This window comes from Lagopus muta, chromosome 13, assembly GCF_023343835.1.
Source record: "Lagopus muta isolate bLagMut1 chromosome 13, bLagMut1 primary, whole genome shotgun sequence".
Classification (NCBI taxonomy): domain Eukaryota; kingdom Metazoa; phylum Chordata; class Aves; order Galliformes; family Phasianidae; genus Lagopus; species Lagopus muta.
The window spans coordinates 16,915,143-16,931,508 of NC_064445.1; the positions used below are offsets into that span (position 1 = coordinate 16,915,143).

The window sequence follows — 16,366 nt, forward strand, 5'->3', positions numbered from 1 at the left end:
CAGTAACAAAGGCAAACGTTGCTAAGACAGTTTGATCCCAGGCTCAGTAGCGGTGCCACTTCTGTTCTCGGTACGCTTGGCCAAGCTCTCAGCTCTGTGTGTCAGATGCAGAGAGCTGAAGATTACCGCAGTGCTTTGCAGGAGGAAGTAATTATGTTGTCCCTTCTAGCCAAACCTCTGTTCGCAGCCTTGCTATGCTTGCAAGGCATTGCTCGGGGTCCCTTCTGTCACCCACTGCCTGCCTCTGCCTTTTGGTGAAGCAGCAAAGCTTTCCCTGCACCCCAAAGCTGCTGGTACCACAGTGCAGGAGCAATCCCTCCTGCTCCTGGAGTTATTCCTAGTTCTGATGTTGTGAACCCATAACATTCTGGGTTAAGTGACCTCTAAAATTATATCAGTTTTAAAAACAGGGAAAAGAGATCTGAAACAATGCTTTAGATTGTTAGTGCTTGACACTGTTTTCTGCACAGTGAGTATTCACTTAAGTCATGCATTTCTTACATTTACTTGTAGAAAAAAGTTCTCCCTTGAGAGCTCAGAACTTTCCCATAATCAAAGCACTTAGGAGTTAAAAGAGAAATTTCCGTGTAGGTTTGGGTGCCACAACATAAGAAAGACATAAAACTCTTACAGAGCATCCAGAGAAGGGACTGGAAGATTGGAAAGGCAAGAGGGGTGAGGAGCAGCTGAGGCCCCTGGGTTTGTTGGGCCCAGAGCAGAGGAGCTGAGGGGAGGCCTGATGGCGGCTGCAGCTCCTCACAGGGAGCGGAGGGCAGCGCCGAGCTCTGCTCTGTGCGGCAGTGATGGGCTGAGGGGACGGCATGGAGCTGTGTGAGGGGAGGGCTGGGTGAGGGCAAGGGACAGGTTCTGCACCAGAGGGTTGTGCACATGGAGCAGCTCTCCAGAGCCGTGGGACACTGCTCTCAGCAGCAGGGTTGGGTTTGAGTCTGTGCTCTGTGGGCTGGGAGACAGAGGCTGAGCTCGGCTTGTGCGTCTCTTCCAACTCGGGATACTCTGTGATTCCATGATCATTAATAGGAATAATGTAGTTTTCTAGAACTGCTGTGTGCTTTTTGTAGCGTTCTTGCAGACAGCAGGCTGAGTGTGAGTTTGTTTCCTTACAGATAACAAGGAATATGATGCGTATCTTTCATACACCAAAGTGGATCCTGATGCACTGGATTGTGATAATAATGAAGAGGAGCAGTTTGCACTAGAAATTCTGCCGGATGTTCTAGAAAAGCACTATGGATATAAGCTCTTCATTCCAGATAGGGACCTGATCCCTAGTGGAAGTAAGTATTTCTGACCTTCAAGTTTCAATTTAATTTCTGATGCTTTACGAAGGCCTGGTCTGTGCAACAAGGGCTTGGTACAAAAACTTCTTTCTGTGAAGCAGTTTTAGGAAGTGGATAAGTCTCCCTGCTGCTACAGGTTTGAACTCTAGGTTAGAGGCAGTTCCTGCACCACTGAAACCAGAGGGAGCTGTTATTGATTTCAGTGGAGGCAGAAGCCAGACCTTTCTACAGAGGAATTTGCAGTGCTGCAAGCAATGCTGTAATCTAAAATTTCTGTCAGACTCAGTCACCTAAAAATGCAACTCCCCAGAAAGATTTTGTAGTCTCTGTATAATCATTGAAAATGGATTTTTTTTTTTTGGAAGTAATTTCTTTTTTGTCTGTCTTTTTTCCCTTACTTTGAAGTCTTGTAAATAGCTACATTAATTTCCCTATCAATGCCATACATGTAGTTTTTCATTAGAGTTTTGACCAAATGTTGCATTTCTGAGCAGGATTGTTATTGTGTAGTACTGATTCTTCAGACAGCTCTGTACAGTCCTGCAACCTGATGCCATCTTCCACTCTGACAGTGTGATACAGATGTCCATTTCAATCAGTTTCACTGGCATGTCTGAACATTCAGCGGCGTCCTTAACACTTAATCAACACTGAATGCCTTCTTAGCTGTGTTTATAGCATCTCATCGTCCTGATTCATTTTTGGATAAATCAAATGCACTATGTTGATGAATGCATAGTAGGTTTGTTTTAATATCTATTTATTCTCTGAAATACTGAAATTCTACCCATCCCTTTCCTTACTTTATTGTTTTAACTAATGCTGTCTGAAAATCATTTCAATGAAAAATGCTAAAAGAGAGTTCTTCTCTCTGCATGTACTACTGGATAGGAAATATGCACAAGAGAACAAAGCAGTGACAGTGCTGGAGCAGATGTCCCCAAACATGAAACAGCTACAACACGACTGCTTTAGCAGCCTGCCTGCCAAAGACTTGAAGCTGCTGCCAAACCCCAGTGCCTGCCCTAGAAGTTGGAGCCTATTTCTTCTCTGTTTGAGGGAGCTGGAAGCAGATTTCTGACTCCAGTCCCACTGGGAGAAGTCAGAGCCTAGTCTGAGGTCAGGCACAGTCCTCTGTAGGGGCTTGAACAGACCTTGTGCTTTTGCAGCTCCTAGGCTGGAGCTGCTTCCTCTGTTCCTTTGCTCTGTGAGGAAAGTCATGCCCTGCAAAGTATGAGTTTTACTCCATTAGTCCCCAGAAACAAAAGACAGGTTATAGAAAAAGTAGCCTTTTTATTTAAGGCAGCCCAAGCAAGCGGTACTGAATTATTAGATAATTAGGGAAAAGTACGTCTTTTTGTGTTAAAAATCACAGAACTATAGTAAATGGTTGTTTTATATCCAGCAACGAAGCAGTTATATATTGCAATTATACAAGTTATTAAGCAGTTTAAATCTGGTCTTTCGGGGATAACTGCACTGAAGCACAGATTCATCTGAAATGAGCTTCATCTTTCCAATTGCCATGCTATCCAGCATGATGTTGTATTCTTGTCTATTTTTGTCAGTCAGACACTCAGCAAATACTTGTCATCACTTTGGGTCTTCATTAAAACTCTCCTGAAAATGTAGGATACCTTAAAATGTCAATTCTCATTTATGAGCATTCACAGACTTAATACTTCTTTTTTCCTCTCAAACTCACTTCTCCAGTGTTATGAAGGGGCCTGACACCAGCATGTGAAGCTTCAAGTGTGCTTAATCAGACATAATGGCAATGCAGAATAAAATGTGGATCTGAAATGAGTGTGATTTGCATGCCTTGGCTTTGAAAAAGATGTGGGGATGACATTTTATTTTGAGAGGTGATGGAGAAGGATGGAGGAGTCGGACTCAGTTGTTTGTAAACTCTCTGTGTGCCTGTGAGAGGTGGAACGTGGCTGTTTCTTGTGCTCTATGCAATACTCACCAGTCTTACAAGGGCTTGGAGTGCATAGCAAAGAGACCAGGCATCATGGGATGGCACTGACCTCCCAGAAATTTTAGAGCTGAACAGAACGTATTCAGATGCGACAAAATATGTGGCGCTTCAGGACAGGTTTGTACAGAATGAGGTTTTGATCCTAGTGACCTTTTTTGATTTTAGGAAATATTTCTCACATGCATTGCATTTTGCTGTCTTTTCGTGTAAATGACTTTGTGATGTTATATTTTTCCACTCTCCGCTCTGATGATTCCTTATGTATCTTTTCTGAATACTTAAATGTGTGATTCCAGCAAATCAGATGTGTTTTATAAGACGGGTTGTTTTGTACAGTCTCTGCAATGCTAAGGTGCTGCCACAGGAGGGTGTGCATTATTGGGCTTGCTTCTAGGCATGAAGCAGTACATTCAGCTGCTATTCGGATTTGAGAGCTAGCAAAAAATAGATTTGTTAAATAGTATTTCATTTATCTTTCTTGGACTCTTCCCTGAACAAACTGAAAAGCTGACTTCAGAAAATTCAGGGACAAGCTTGATTATGCTTTTGCCAGCTGGTTCATCTCTAACCTCTGGGGAAAAGCCATGATAGGCTATGCATGTCCCTCTGCAGATGAAGGACAGATCAGATCCAGATGTGCCTGAGCAGGGACTCCCTCACCCATCAGACTGCTCCTCTGCCAAAGGGAGACCCTGGCAGTGTCCCCACTGCATAGCCTAGCTTGGCACTCTGGCTCAGTGCTGAGACTGTTTCAAGGTGCATATGGAGCAGCTGTTGCCAACTCAAGGACAAAGATGATGGCTGTGGAGGCCAAGGCCACCTCTTCACTCTTGGAAATGCATCACATTTGCAGTAGGCATTCGTTTCTGAGTCCTTCAAAGCTGGAATACAATTACTATTCCTGCAGAGCAGTTTTGTTCAGCAGTTCAGAACTGCTGGGAAGGGCACTGAGGGTCTCAGTGTTGCCCACCTTGCAATGGCCAGCCAGGACCTTTGAAGTCACTTTTGGTGTTGTCTGAGAGAAAGGATCCAGCTCCTGAGCTGGCGAGGTGTAAGCAGGGCTCAGACAGCCACTACTCCTCTGCTCCGGTTCATGCAGAAGCCCATGTGACCATGGAGGCTGGAGAAGAGGCAAGAGGGCAACGAGACATAGATGCAGTGTGTTTTGTAAGCAGCAAGACCAAGTTCGACATTCACTGCAGCTTTTCTTAAAGAGTTTGCTGTTAGTAGAGAGCACTCTTCATTCCCTTGAAGCTGACAGCACATGGAGCTTTCTGCTTAGGCACCTGAGGCATAACTGAATGTGTTGGACCTCCATAAGGACACTATAATCAATAACAAACAGTTGCAGTAGCTATGAATTCCTTAGCTGTTATCATTTTTTCCACACTATTCATTTTCAGGGCTTTGTTTCAACAAACCCTTTCCCACAACCAAGCAGACTCTTGAACCCCTTGAGCTTTTTAATTCAATGTTAGAAGACCTGAGGAGCCTGAATTGTTGAAAGAAAAAAATGGAAATACTTAAATTTTTACCTGAGCCATTTTCTGTCTCACTAAGGATGATATTTCTACAAAGAGAATAATATATTTGCACTTGGCTCTTCTAAAACTGGGTCCACACCAGAGAAAGATACTTTTCTCCCGTCATTTCTACAAATTATTTTAAACTCAGAAAGTAAAGAGGTCAAGACTGTCAATCTGTGTTTTTAATTCCAGCAACACAAATCTCTTAGAACATCATCTAGTTGCTTTCCAAGCATACTTATATCTGATGTTGGCAGGATTGGAAACACACCAGCAATTTGCTCCAGCTCAGCCCAGGGTATAGAGATCAGGCACTGAAAATGAAAATCCACTTTTACTGGAAAATGAGATGTTGGCAGCACAACAAGAGAGCACCTCAGGCATGTGATAAAAAGCACCCATCAGTCAATGTTACAGTTCTAGTTTTTTGTAGTTTTGTCTGCCTATGTGTGGTGGGTTTCTTTTTTGTTTGGTTTGGTTTTCTTTTATTGGTTGTTGGGTTTGTTTTTCTTTTTTTGTGTGTGTGGGGGGGTTGTTGTTCTTGTGGGTTTTGATTTGTTTTTTATCTGGTGATTCCAACTTTTTGGATTCCTGGATGAAGATGGACACATGGACAGTGTGCCTGGGGTTCCCAAGGAGCGCTCATCAGGTACGTGACACCATTTATGTGGAATGGAAATAGAGTGCTCAGCTCACAAAGTCCTTTCACAAGTCCCTCATTGTCTGCTCAATATGAATCTTACAGTTAATGACAAGCATGTAAAAATGAAATACAGAGGAACGGCAGTTAAAAACAAAACAAATATGAACAAGCTCCCACCCGCCTTTAGAGTCAGCCAAGACAGACTGGCCACCCTGGTTTTCTGAAGGCCATCAAGATGATCAGGAAGCTGGAGCACACAGCATAAGAGGAGAGGCCAAGAGAGCTGTGTTTCTTGAAGAAAAGACCAACAAAGATAAAACCAAGGGGGAATCTTACTGTTCTCTTTCTGATGGAACACACAGAGAAGATGGAGCCAGGCTCTTCTCAGAGATGCACAGTTGTTAAATAAGAGAAAACAATGAAAATTCCAATTAATCATTTGTAAATATTTCCTTGCCATGAGGGTGTTCAGACACCAGAACAATACCCAAAATCACTGGAGGAGAAACTTCCATCCTTGGAGATCTTCAAAGTTTTACTGAACGAGGCCGTGACCAATCTTATCTGTTCCTGGTTTGGGCAGAGGATTGACCCAGAGACCCCCAGATCCCACTTCTGTCTTGTGTGATTCTACAAACTTTTGATTCCAAATATCCAGAATTATGATTCCAACATCCACCACCGTATCAGTGTCATCAAAATCATCAACTTCACCTCAGTCTGCAAGGAGACATTGCCAGAGCTGTTCTTCTGTTCCTCATCCTTAGCACTGAGAGGGTTGCGTGTCAAGCTGATCTGTGTTATTTGCTTCTTTCCATTGTATTCATGAGCTGACCCTTAGCTTATATGAGATTATGCTGTCTTTGGGGCAGGGCTGTCACTCTTATCTGTGTTCCAGCAGTACCAACTGTGTTGCTGTTCTGACTGAGGCTAACATAAACAACAAACAAATATAAAATTTGTTTGAAATAGGAATAGCAAGATGTAATTATTTTTGTTGTATTGAAGTAACCTAAGTTAGGGTCTGGTGAATATTCAGTTAAGAAGGTAGGACTGAATTATAGTTCTATACATAATTCACCCTCAAGTAATAGTCATGTTGCCGAATGCATGGCTGTTCTCAGGGCACTAGGAACCAGCATGGTTGATGGTGCATACTCTTTGGTCTTTGTGGTGCTGCAGACTACCCTGGTTAAAAACATACATAAAACATGACATAATTGCTTTTCTTTATCTGCTTCTGAAGATCATCTGAGTCTAGTTAGTCAGACTTTGTGTAAGCAACTCTGTGTCCATGGTGCTTATTAGTTTTCTTGATCTTGGATTGTTTGCATATTTGGTTGTCTGGGTTTACTTTTAGCCTGTGGTTAATGTAGCTCATTCAAGATTCAGTAGGCAATTATGCATAATTACATTCTTCCAAATAGGATGCGTATCTTGGACTTCAGTGCTCCAAACTGCAGTTCAGCATCACTTCGCACTGAGTGTCGAGTGTGTGTGTATTTGCTGTCAGGTCGTTTATCTTCATTAATGAGGGTAATCATGCAAAAAACCATGATTGTTCATGGGTGTAAATTTCTTGTTCATACTTCCTTGGACATCACACTGTACGTGATGTAAGTAAGTTACTGATACAGCTACCCAAAGTGCAAGATTTTTTGACCTGTGAGAAATGCTAACGTGAAACTGGTTTGACAACATATTGCAAAATGGTATTTTAAGGAAAGGAGAAAAAGAAAAAAAAAAAAGGTTTAAAAAAGGTTAAAATGGTTTAGGTGTTCTTCATTAAAATCAAGTGGGTTAATTCTGATTCTGGCGTTTTATTTTTGTATTAAAGTTTATGATAAAATATACTTTTGGGGAAGAAAAGCTGACTATTCCATACCAATGTTTTTGAAGATTTTTTTTCTCCCCTCACAATGAAATGTCATTGAAGTTGACTCTTCTTTTGAAAAGAAATGAAGTCTTAATGAGATGAGATTTACCTGGTGGAAATATGTTTGTGTGGAGTCTTGCAGTTGATGATGGTTGGTGATGTGAATCCTGAAGTCTTTTTTTAACTTCTTCATGAAAGTGAAACAGCCATTGCCTAACAATTACTTTTTAGCTCTCTGGAAGGAAGAATCAACTCTCTTTCTCCGTCCCACACTGCAGCATCAACCTACAGTTTTTGGAGCAGTGTCTAATTTGGAAGTGAAGGATGATTTAGCAACTCCACAATTTATACGATCAGTTTTGTTCCACTGAAGAAAATAAGGTGTGGATTACCACAGGCCTTACTAAGACAAGAATCAGTCTGTCTTTGCTCTTCCATGCAGAAATGTTGGATGTACGTGTTGGACGTGCTGTAGAGCTTGCCCAATGGAACCACACGTTCCAGAGAAGCTGTCACTTGACCTTAGTAGTAGTCTCAGGCTGAAGTTATTGAGAGCATACAATGCTTCTGGGGCAGATGGCTGGAAAATGTATTTACTTTTCATCTGGGTCTCCATTTTTCTGTAATACAGCGTATTTCATCTTCAGTGCACCAGTAGGCTCCTGTACATTTGCTGTGTCTGTCATTGAACCAGCTGCTGCACTTTGCAGGAGCGCCTCGTGCTCATCTGTGAAGGTTTCTATTCAGTTGTCTGTAGGAAGAGCTCTAAATTGTTGCAATGTCCATCAAATAAGCTGGGCATAGCAGGGGAGAGGCACAGAGGGGAGAAGTGTCCACCTGTAAATAGGGAATTTTTCCTGTCATCTTCCCACCTAATTTCAACTAAAGCAAAGTTTGGTGAGTTTTTGACTGAAATGATGTAATGAGTAACAGAGGGATTGTTTCTATTGAAATTATTACTGCTGGATATTTGGAGATGTGAAAGGGAAGTGACTTTTCTTTTTAATTTGTTGCATATAGGATATGCATGGCTGTGCTTAGCTCTAACCTGGATACGTGGTACTGAATGGTATTGTGTCCTGCTGAGAATGTCTTGTACATTGCAGTGTTCTGAGTTGTTTGGAGGAGGGGTAAATATGTCTCAGGAAAGATGCATGATAGCATGTTGTTTTACTGTATCTTGCAGATTCAACCTCTAATGATGAAGCTTCCCACCTAAATTCTTTCTTTTTGGGAGCAGAAAGAAAGGAAGAAAATGAAGAGTCTGAGCTGTTGATACATTGGGATAATCTCTTTCCATTGTATTGAACATTTCTACCTTTCCTTAAGTTTTGTTTCACCAGTTCTGCTTATCATTTTCTTATTGTTGCTGATTCTCTCCCCTCTCCGCTGCCTCTCCCGTGGATCCTAATGTTGGTGTTTTTTCATTAATGAGTAGCCATCTTACACAGAGCAATGTGGGGTTTTTCTTCATAAAATATTTTAAGACAAAAAAGTCAAATAACTGTAATTGCTGCATGATTTAAGAGTCTTAAAGCGTTAACTACAAGTCAGGATTGTTGCGCAGAGATTTGTAATGTATGTGTATGTCTTGAATTTTTGTTTGTCTGTGGGATGTTTGCAATTGCCTCTTTTTTTCCCGTTTGTGAAAGAAATTCCTCTTGCTGCTAGGTGGTGAAATAAAACATTAGTAAAGGCAGATTTGATGCTAACTACGCCTTCAATCTCTAAGCTATTTTAGAATGTGTTCCTGTTGGCCTATTTTGTAGCTATTTGCTTTACTGGAAGTGGTGTGAATAAGCATGCTGTGGTATGGTGCCTGAGGCTATAAAAATGAGTCTCTATAAAAATGAGTCTTGCAGTAACAGATGTTGATTAATGATGTTATTTGTAATCATTGTTCCTGCTAGAGGGCAGTGTGTGTAAGAGAGGCCCTGCCCTGTGCTGAGTAAAGATCTGTTCTGTGCAGCTCTTGTGTCCAAGTCTTCATTTATAACACATGCTTCTCCTCTGTTGTCAGCAGCACATTCTGAGTAGCATGATCAAGAGGGTCACATAGTTATAAAGAAAAAACAGTGGTTATATCATGTCTCTAAGCTTGCAGTCACAACGCTGTGCAACCAGTGAACACTTTTCTGATCCTAGCTGTTTGTTTTGTTTTGTTTTTTTTTTTTTTAATTATTTTCATTTCTCTGGTCTTGACCCAAAACCCTTCAAAATTTGGTGAAGTTTGGTCATTTATATGGGTTTTGGATCAGGTCTGTAAGTAGATCTCTTTCCCATCCTGTTCCATGTCAAGAATACAATTGGCATCTCTTCCTACCCTCCTTGGACAAATAAAACTCTGGATCAAAACCCTGAGTCCAACTTCAAGATTATTTTCTAGATCAGTAAGCTGACACCATGGAGCTGATGATGGGGCTGGTATTTCTGTTTACACTGATCATTCACAACTACTTGGTGTGCATGAATAAAAGAAGACTACTATTATTTTCCTTGTCACTGATGTTTGAGCAAATAAACACATCCAATATGCTTAAATTTTCCATTTGTTCCCATCACTTGTGAAGTTTCTGTTAATACCTTAGGGTACATAGAAGCACAGGTTGCAATATTAAAACAGACTGTTGGGCTACAAAGAACACTCTTGTGATTTTGTGGCCAGTACCGGAAGAAGAAAGAGCTGCCTTGCTGCTTCTATGCAATAGCACAATTTCTGCATGTGTTCAGGGTTGATTTCTTTTTAAGCTCTTGCTAGTTACAGTTTCCACACCCCACAGCATCCTCATGTCCTTCCATCCGAAACACAAGAACTGCTTCCCAGAGTGTGCTTCCCTCAGCGTGACTTTAATCATAAGCAGTGTTAATGTTAAAATTTACACAAGTATTACATTGATCTTGACCTAGAATTTCTCAGTAAGTCAACTGTGTATTTTTAGGCACTGATGCATCTGCACAGCGAGGAGATGACGGAAATGTCATCCTGTTGAGATGAGCAGACAAAAACAGTTAAGGATTGAGGATGTTATGAAGGCATTTTCTCTATATATCCTATTAATAGCAATGTGTTGTGATACACAATCCTATTTCTGTTGGAGTATGTAATGAAGTGCCCCTTGTCTTAAGTGGGGTGGATCGGTGAGCCGTAGGATTTTGTTAAACTTAATTGCAAGCCTGATGTTTTGATACGATAGTCTTCTTTATTCTTTACTCTTTCTCTCTTTCTATAATTTGTAGCCTACATTGAAGATCTCACAAGATGTGTTGAGCAAAGCAGAAGACTCATTATCGTGTTAACTCCAGACTATATTCTCAGGAGAGGATGGAGTATTTTTGAGATGGAAAACAGACTCCATAACATGCTAGTCAGTGGAGAAATCAAAGTTATTTTGATTGAGTGTACTGAATTAAAAGGGAAAGTGAATTATCATGAAGTGGAATCTTTAAAGCACACCATCAAACTTCTCTCAGTGGTCAAGTGGAAAGGACCAAAAAGCAGCAAACTGAATTCTAAGTTTTGGAAGCGCCTAGTCTTTGAAATGCCAGGGAAGAAAAAGGAGGTGGTGTCTCGGCGTCAGGTCCTGGATTCTGCGGAGCAGGGCCTTTTTGGAGACCTCCAGACTGTACCCTCTCTTGCCGTCACAGGCACTTCTGCCACGCTGGTAGAGTCGCGGGCTGATGTAACTGATTGCCATCGAGCAGATTCTGTGCAAATGAGACATTATTGCAGAGGATACGAATATGATGTGTCAGCAGCAACATTGCCAATAGCTTCCATAAGCAACCATCATACATACTGTAACATACCTTTGACACTCCTAAACGGACAGCTACCTCTTAACAATACCATGAAGGACTCCCAGGAGTTTCACAGGAACAACCCATTGCTACCTTTATCAGCAAGGGAGCTTAGCTTCACCAGTGATATTTGGTAGTGAAGATCAGGAGACTTTTGAGATGCTTCATGACTGCCATGAAGACACATTTTTAAAGAACTTTGCCCAAACCCCACGGGGCATCAAATCATATTTGAAGCAGCGGCACACTTATTTGCTTTTCTACTTGAACTTTTTTGTTTACATTTACAAATTACTGACAAAGAGGGCATTCTTTTGTAAGTCAGCAATGTCCTTCCTGTCTTTTAATGTACAGCTTGATTGCTTCTTTAAAAAAGGGGGAGAGAAAAAGCACATCCCGTCATTCTGCACTTAGGGATGGGTAGCAGTTTGCTGTATATGATCTCCAGCATTTGTATCTAAGTAACAGTATTTCAAATACACTGAAGTTGTTGGCTTTTTCGTGTGAACTTCAGTACAGTTTGAAATTCCAGTATCATATCATGCTACAGAAATTATCTCCTGCACAGACCACAAGGGGTTAATCGTTCAATAGGAAGGAGGAGGAACTCCTCCCAGTATCGTTGTCTCTCAGATGCATTTTAGAAGATGACGAGCTGAAACAATGCAGATGAAGCTTTATCAATAAAGTGCACAGTAACACTTCCTAAAGAATAAATCACCTGCTTGCATCAGCACCTCTTCATTTGTTTGTTGAGACATGTTGCATTCCCAGTGGCTGGTTAGCAATATGGTTTTGTTAAACAGCTTATTAGGGTACTGGAAGGTGTTTGGCGGGATTTAAAACAACTTTTCTGTGATTAATAGATTATTTCAGACTTATTTTTGCAGGTTTTTAATGACATTTTTAAAACTGACTGAAGTATAAATTTGTCTGTCGGTGAATGCCTTGATTTGAAATTTCCTAAGATCTCCCGAGCTGTGTTAAGGTTTGTAAAAAGGCGGTGTAACTTTACACGGTATTTTTTTTTCCAAAATGAACAGTTAAAATTTCAAATTAACCTTTTTTTTCTGAAAACATCAGCAATAGAAAATCATTACTGCAGCAATATTCAGAGATGAAGCGCTGAATTATCCAGGTTTACTAGTAAACTGACTTCAAATGCAGTGATAATCACCTGAGGCAGTTCTCTCTCTATCTACCTGACAATTTACGTCCTCTTAAAATATGGCTGAAGCAGGAATATTGCCACTCTGTGCAACTGGTGAAAAGTGATATTTTTAAGAAGCTGGTAAAGTCTTGCATTTCTTCCATTTCTTCTGTACCCACTCCCATCAGTCAAACGAGGACACTCTCATTTATCTTCTGTGGAAAGCACTGAATCTGAGTTTTGTTCAGACAAGTATGTTTTATAAGGATTTCCAGACCCAGCTGATCACAGGTTCCAGTCAGACCATGAAGACAGCCGTACTCATGGAAAAAGCTGTAATAACAAAGGCAGAAGCCTTTGGCACAGCTTCACTGAAAACACAGTAGGCATGAGAGTTTTGTCTCAGTAAGATCTGCTGGAGCAAGTCCCCAGAAATGTTTGTAAGGCAGGCAATCTCGCCTGTATTTCAGTATGTTTTTTGCATTGTCCTCTTTGATTGCATGGATAAAAGTTAGCATTCTGCACTCAGCTGCCTGTGGTTCCATCAGCAGACAAGCTCAGTAAATCTTTAATGTTTAGTAGTGGTTCCTAAATTGTACCCTACAGTCAAAGTGAAAACAAACACTGACGTAAGACTTAGAAGTATCCAGAATTGGCCCAAAGGCCATGAGAACGATCTCAAACATGCAATAATTCATAGAGGTCGATACTTTTCCATTGCTTCTTTCCCCAGTACTTTATTCTGTGCCCTCTTACATCAGTTTTATCTGTAAACTTCTCCTTAGGTTCTAAAAAAATACATTTCTCCTGTTGCTTTTTCCAGTATTGTCATTATGCATTTGACACTAACACCACAACGGTTCTCTAGGAAAGATACTAATTTATTACACAGTGTAGGACTATAACTTGCTCTTTTGTGAAGTTAAGTTCGGAACATATCGATAGGTGTTTAATATACATATTTTTCTACTGAGAAAGAGAGTGATTTTACCTCCATTATAAATATATGTATCTCAACCTCCTCCCAGAAATCTATGAAATTTGCACTGTTTTATAAGTGTTACGGACTGTGTTTACACTGGCTGTGTCCTTTAATGCAAAATGTAATTTTGAAAAAGAACAAAAAAAAGTAAAGAAAACCCTGCATGAAGAGAGCTGCGTATGTTTAAATGAAAAGCTGTACTTTTCATTATTTTCCTTTCCACTTTACTTTAGAATCCGGTTAATTCACATAGAATGTTCAGTGAGATTTCAAACCTACTAGTTCTGTATTAAGCATGCAAACTGCAAAAAAAAAAGAAAAAAAGAAAAATCCACATACAGATTGGTCTGCTTCTTTTACTTACAATGATTAGATTTGGATAGCAAATTCATTTACTTGACGGCTTACTCTTAGAGCAGTAGCTATTCAAAAGCAAAATGCAGTCATGTTTGTATTGAAGTAACATGAAAAGAACAGTTTTTCTGTCATTTTGCAAAGCACACTGTGTGTCCGTGTATCGATATATTTTAGTTATAGATGACAAGTCACAATCTGCTTTAAGATTTCAGAGTGTGTATTGAGTACGATGACAATATATACATGAATCAGAACTGCCTGTACCCCTCTGCTTTCAGTGCGGGGAAGGGACTTGAGCTCAGGAGGCCTCTGCTGTCCCAGCTTCTGTAGCACTGCTGTGACGTGCCGGAGGTCAGACATCACTGTAGGTAGCGATGAAGGGCCTGGAAAAATCCTGCCAAGCAGTGAAACGCATGTGTGAGTGGGACCTGGGTGGCACCGAGGCTGGGGGCCTTCCCAGTGTGCAGCCATGGGCGTCGTGCTGTAGCTGCCCTGCAGCTGGATTGGGGCCAGGGATGCCAAAACATTTTGCTCATTCATACAAACTTCATTAGCTGAAATAGAAGGGCATTCTGCGTTCCTCTGTCTCACCAAAGCCTCGTACTTATTCAGCTGGAGATACTGGGGATGAAGCCAGGGCTCTCCCTTGGCAGTGCTTATGGCTGCATCCTGCTCACACGGCTGTGCAGCCCCTGCCACCCACAGTGCTGTATGGCAACGTGTGTAGTGGCCTGTATAACAGCCTGCAGGCCTCTATGGCAGCCTGTGGGCCTCTATGACAGCCTATGTGATGGCTTGTGTAACAGTCTGTATAACAGCCTGCAGGCCTCTATGACAGCCTGTATAACAGACTGTAGGCCTGTATGCAGCCTGTATGTCTGCATGACAACCTGTATGACAACCGGTACAACAGCCTGACAAGCTCACAGGCAGTAAAGATCCTTCCTGCAGCCATGCACAGCTTCTGATTTGGGGCACATCCATCTTAAGTGCTTTGGTTGTAATGTTTCTTTGGATATTTACCTTTGTGTGTGATGTGCTTCAGAAGCAATTATGGTTTGAAGGTTGTATATAGAAATTGGATAGAAATTGAAAACCTATTCACTCTACAGATTTTACACTCCTAAAGAACATTCATAGAGAGGGCAGGGTAATTTTGATGTGAGTAACAAGGCGGAGTGAGGATGGGCAGTTGTGGAGGGGGGTGTGGGAATGGGGCTGCGTGCTTAGCCAGTGTTCTAGTAATCCCTTCTGTAGATACTGAATGAGAAAGCTGTATTAACATATTGCCATCTTCTGTCTGCAAAGCCTGCTGCAAAAACCCTCCAGCCTAACAAAAATAGTTCCATCAAATGCAGTAGACCTAGAGTAAAGCTATAAAGCCAAGCAGTACTTTTACTGTGTTCAGGGGAATAAAGAGAAGACCAAAGGGCCAGAAAGAAGTAAGTCTAGAGACTAATAAGCATTTGATTATTTACTCTGTCTTGAATCAAGCTTATTTTTGTCTCTGTTTGGTGCGGATGTGCTCCAGCACTGTCCAGCCTTGGGAAAGGAATTCTGTTCATTTCTTTGTTATAAACAAGATAAGGACTTGAGAATAAATAACAGATACTTCTAGAACAAAACCCATGTGGTTTTTAAGGACTTCTACTCCACTCTCAGCAGCTTCTTTTGATTCAACAGACTTAATTCGTGCAAATTCATAAGGACATACTTAAATTCCCCTTAATTGGGTGAGAAATACTTTACTGTGTGGGGTTTAGAAGACTGGTTCATAGACCAGTGCCTGAAATAACGGTATTTAAGCACTTAATTATGCCCTTATGCAGATCCTCAGAGCAGCTTGTCTGATTTGGTTCCTGCATAGATTTAAGTGCTGTGGCAGAGCAGCTGGCAAGTCTTGCCATCGTGGGTACAGGACAGGCAGTCCTTGGTGCTCACCAGCTTGGCAGTGACATTGCCCTGGAAGCTCAGTGCCAGAGTGGGGAGCAATGTCTCTTGTGTCCCACTGGGCCATCCGAGGGCTTTCCCTGTGACCTAGATGAGCAGCACGATGCAGGAAGCCTCTTCCTCCGTGCAGCATTTTGTGGATCTTGTCCCACTTGAAGGTTCGTGCTGGGGCCGCAGAGTTATTGGAAGGCAAAGAGTGCGGAGCGTGAAGAAAGGAGAGGAAGAAAAGAGTTGTCACAGAGTCCAAGTGTTTTGCAGGCAGAAATGCCGATTCAGCACAGCACAGTGACAACCCTTGCATGAACACTTCATGTTTGTCCACTATTCAGTGGTCGCTGGGCAAAGTTCCCCTGAACAATACCATTTTTTGCCAGCTCACTTGCTTCAGAACTCTTGTTTTGATCCTTTTAAAATTAAACTGTCATTTCCCATCGGACAGAAAATTTTCTTGGCGTATTCCATACGCACACACAAAAAACCCCTTCTGTTTTATGTGTGTGGAAATTCCCCACAAAGTAGAAATCTGTGCTTCCTGCTGGTCCTGTGGGTTTGGAGCTCACACGTGATGCCAACAGTGCTGTTCAGTCACCTCTGGTAAGCAGCACAAGGGGCACAGGTTGTGCTGTGCCATGGCTCCTATTGCTGGGGAGTCTGTACTCCCAACATATAAAAGTACCATGCCCTGTGTCTTGAAAGTATTTAAGGTTTTTAAACTTCGTAAGCAACAGTGACTCAAATTGTTCCTTTTTGACTCCAGTTAGCACAGCATATGTTAAAAATATGGGAATCTGAAATATGCTGTATG

The 16,366-nt window shown here is 41.5% G+C and overlaps 1 protein-coding gene across 9 annotated transcripts in view; it reads left to right on the top strand.

The window, feature by feature from the left end:
• IL1RAPL2 (interleukin 1 receptor accessory protein like 2) overlaps positions 1–13,597 on the top strand; it is a 335,478-nt gene extending 321,881 nt beyond the window's left edge. For 8 of the 9 annotated variants that reach the window (XM_048959238.1, XM_048959240.1, XM_048959237.1 and 5 more), the window contains 2 exons: positions 1,125–1,295; positions 10,562–13,597. In XM_048959238.1, coding sequence (XP_048815195.1) covers positions 1,125–1,295; positions 10,562–11,259 — 869 coding nt within the window. In that variant the 3' untranslated portion in view covers positions 11,260–13,597. Of the gene's footprint in view, positions 1–1,124; positions 1,296–5,406; positions 5,455–5,550; positions 6,400–10,561 lie in introns of those variants that run through there. The other variant, XM_048959246.1, reaches the window with a different exon arrangement.
• The last annotated feature ends 2,769 nt before the right edge of the window (positions 13,598–16,366 follow it).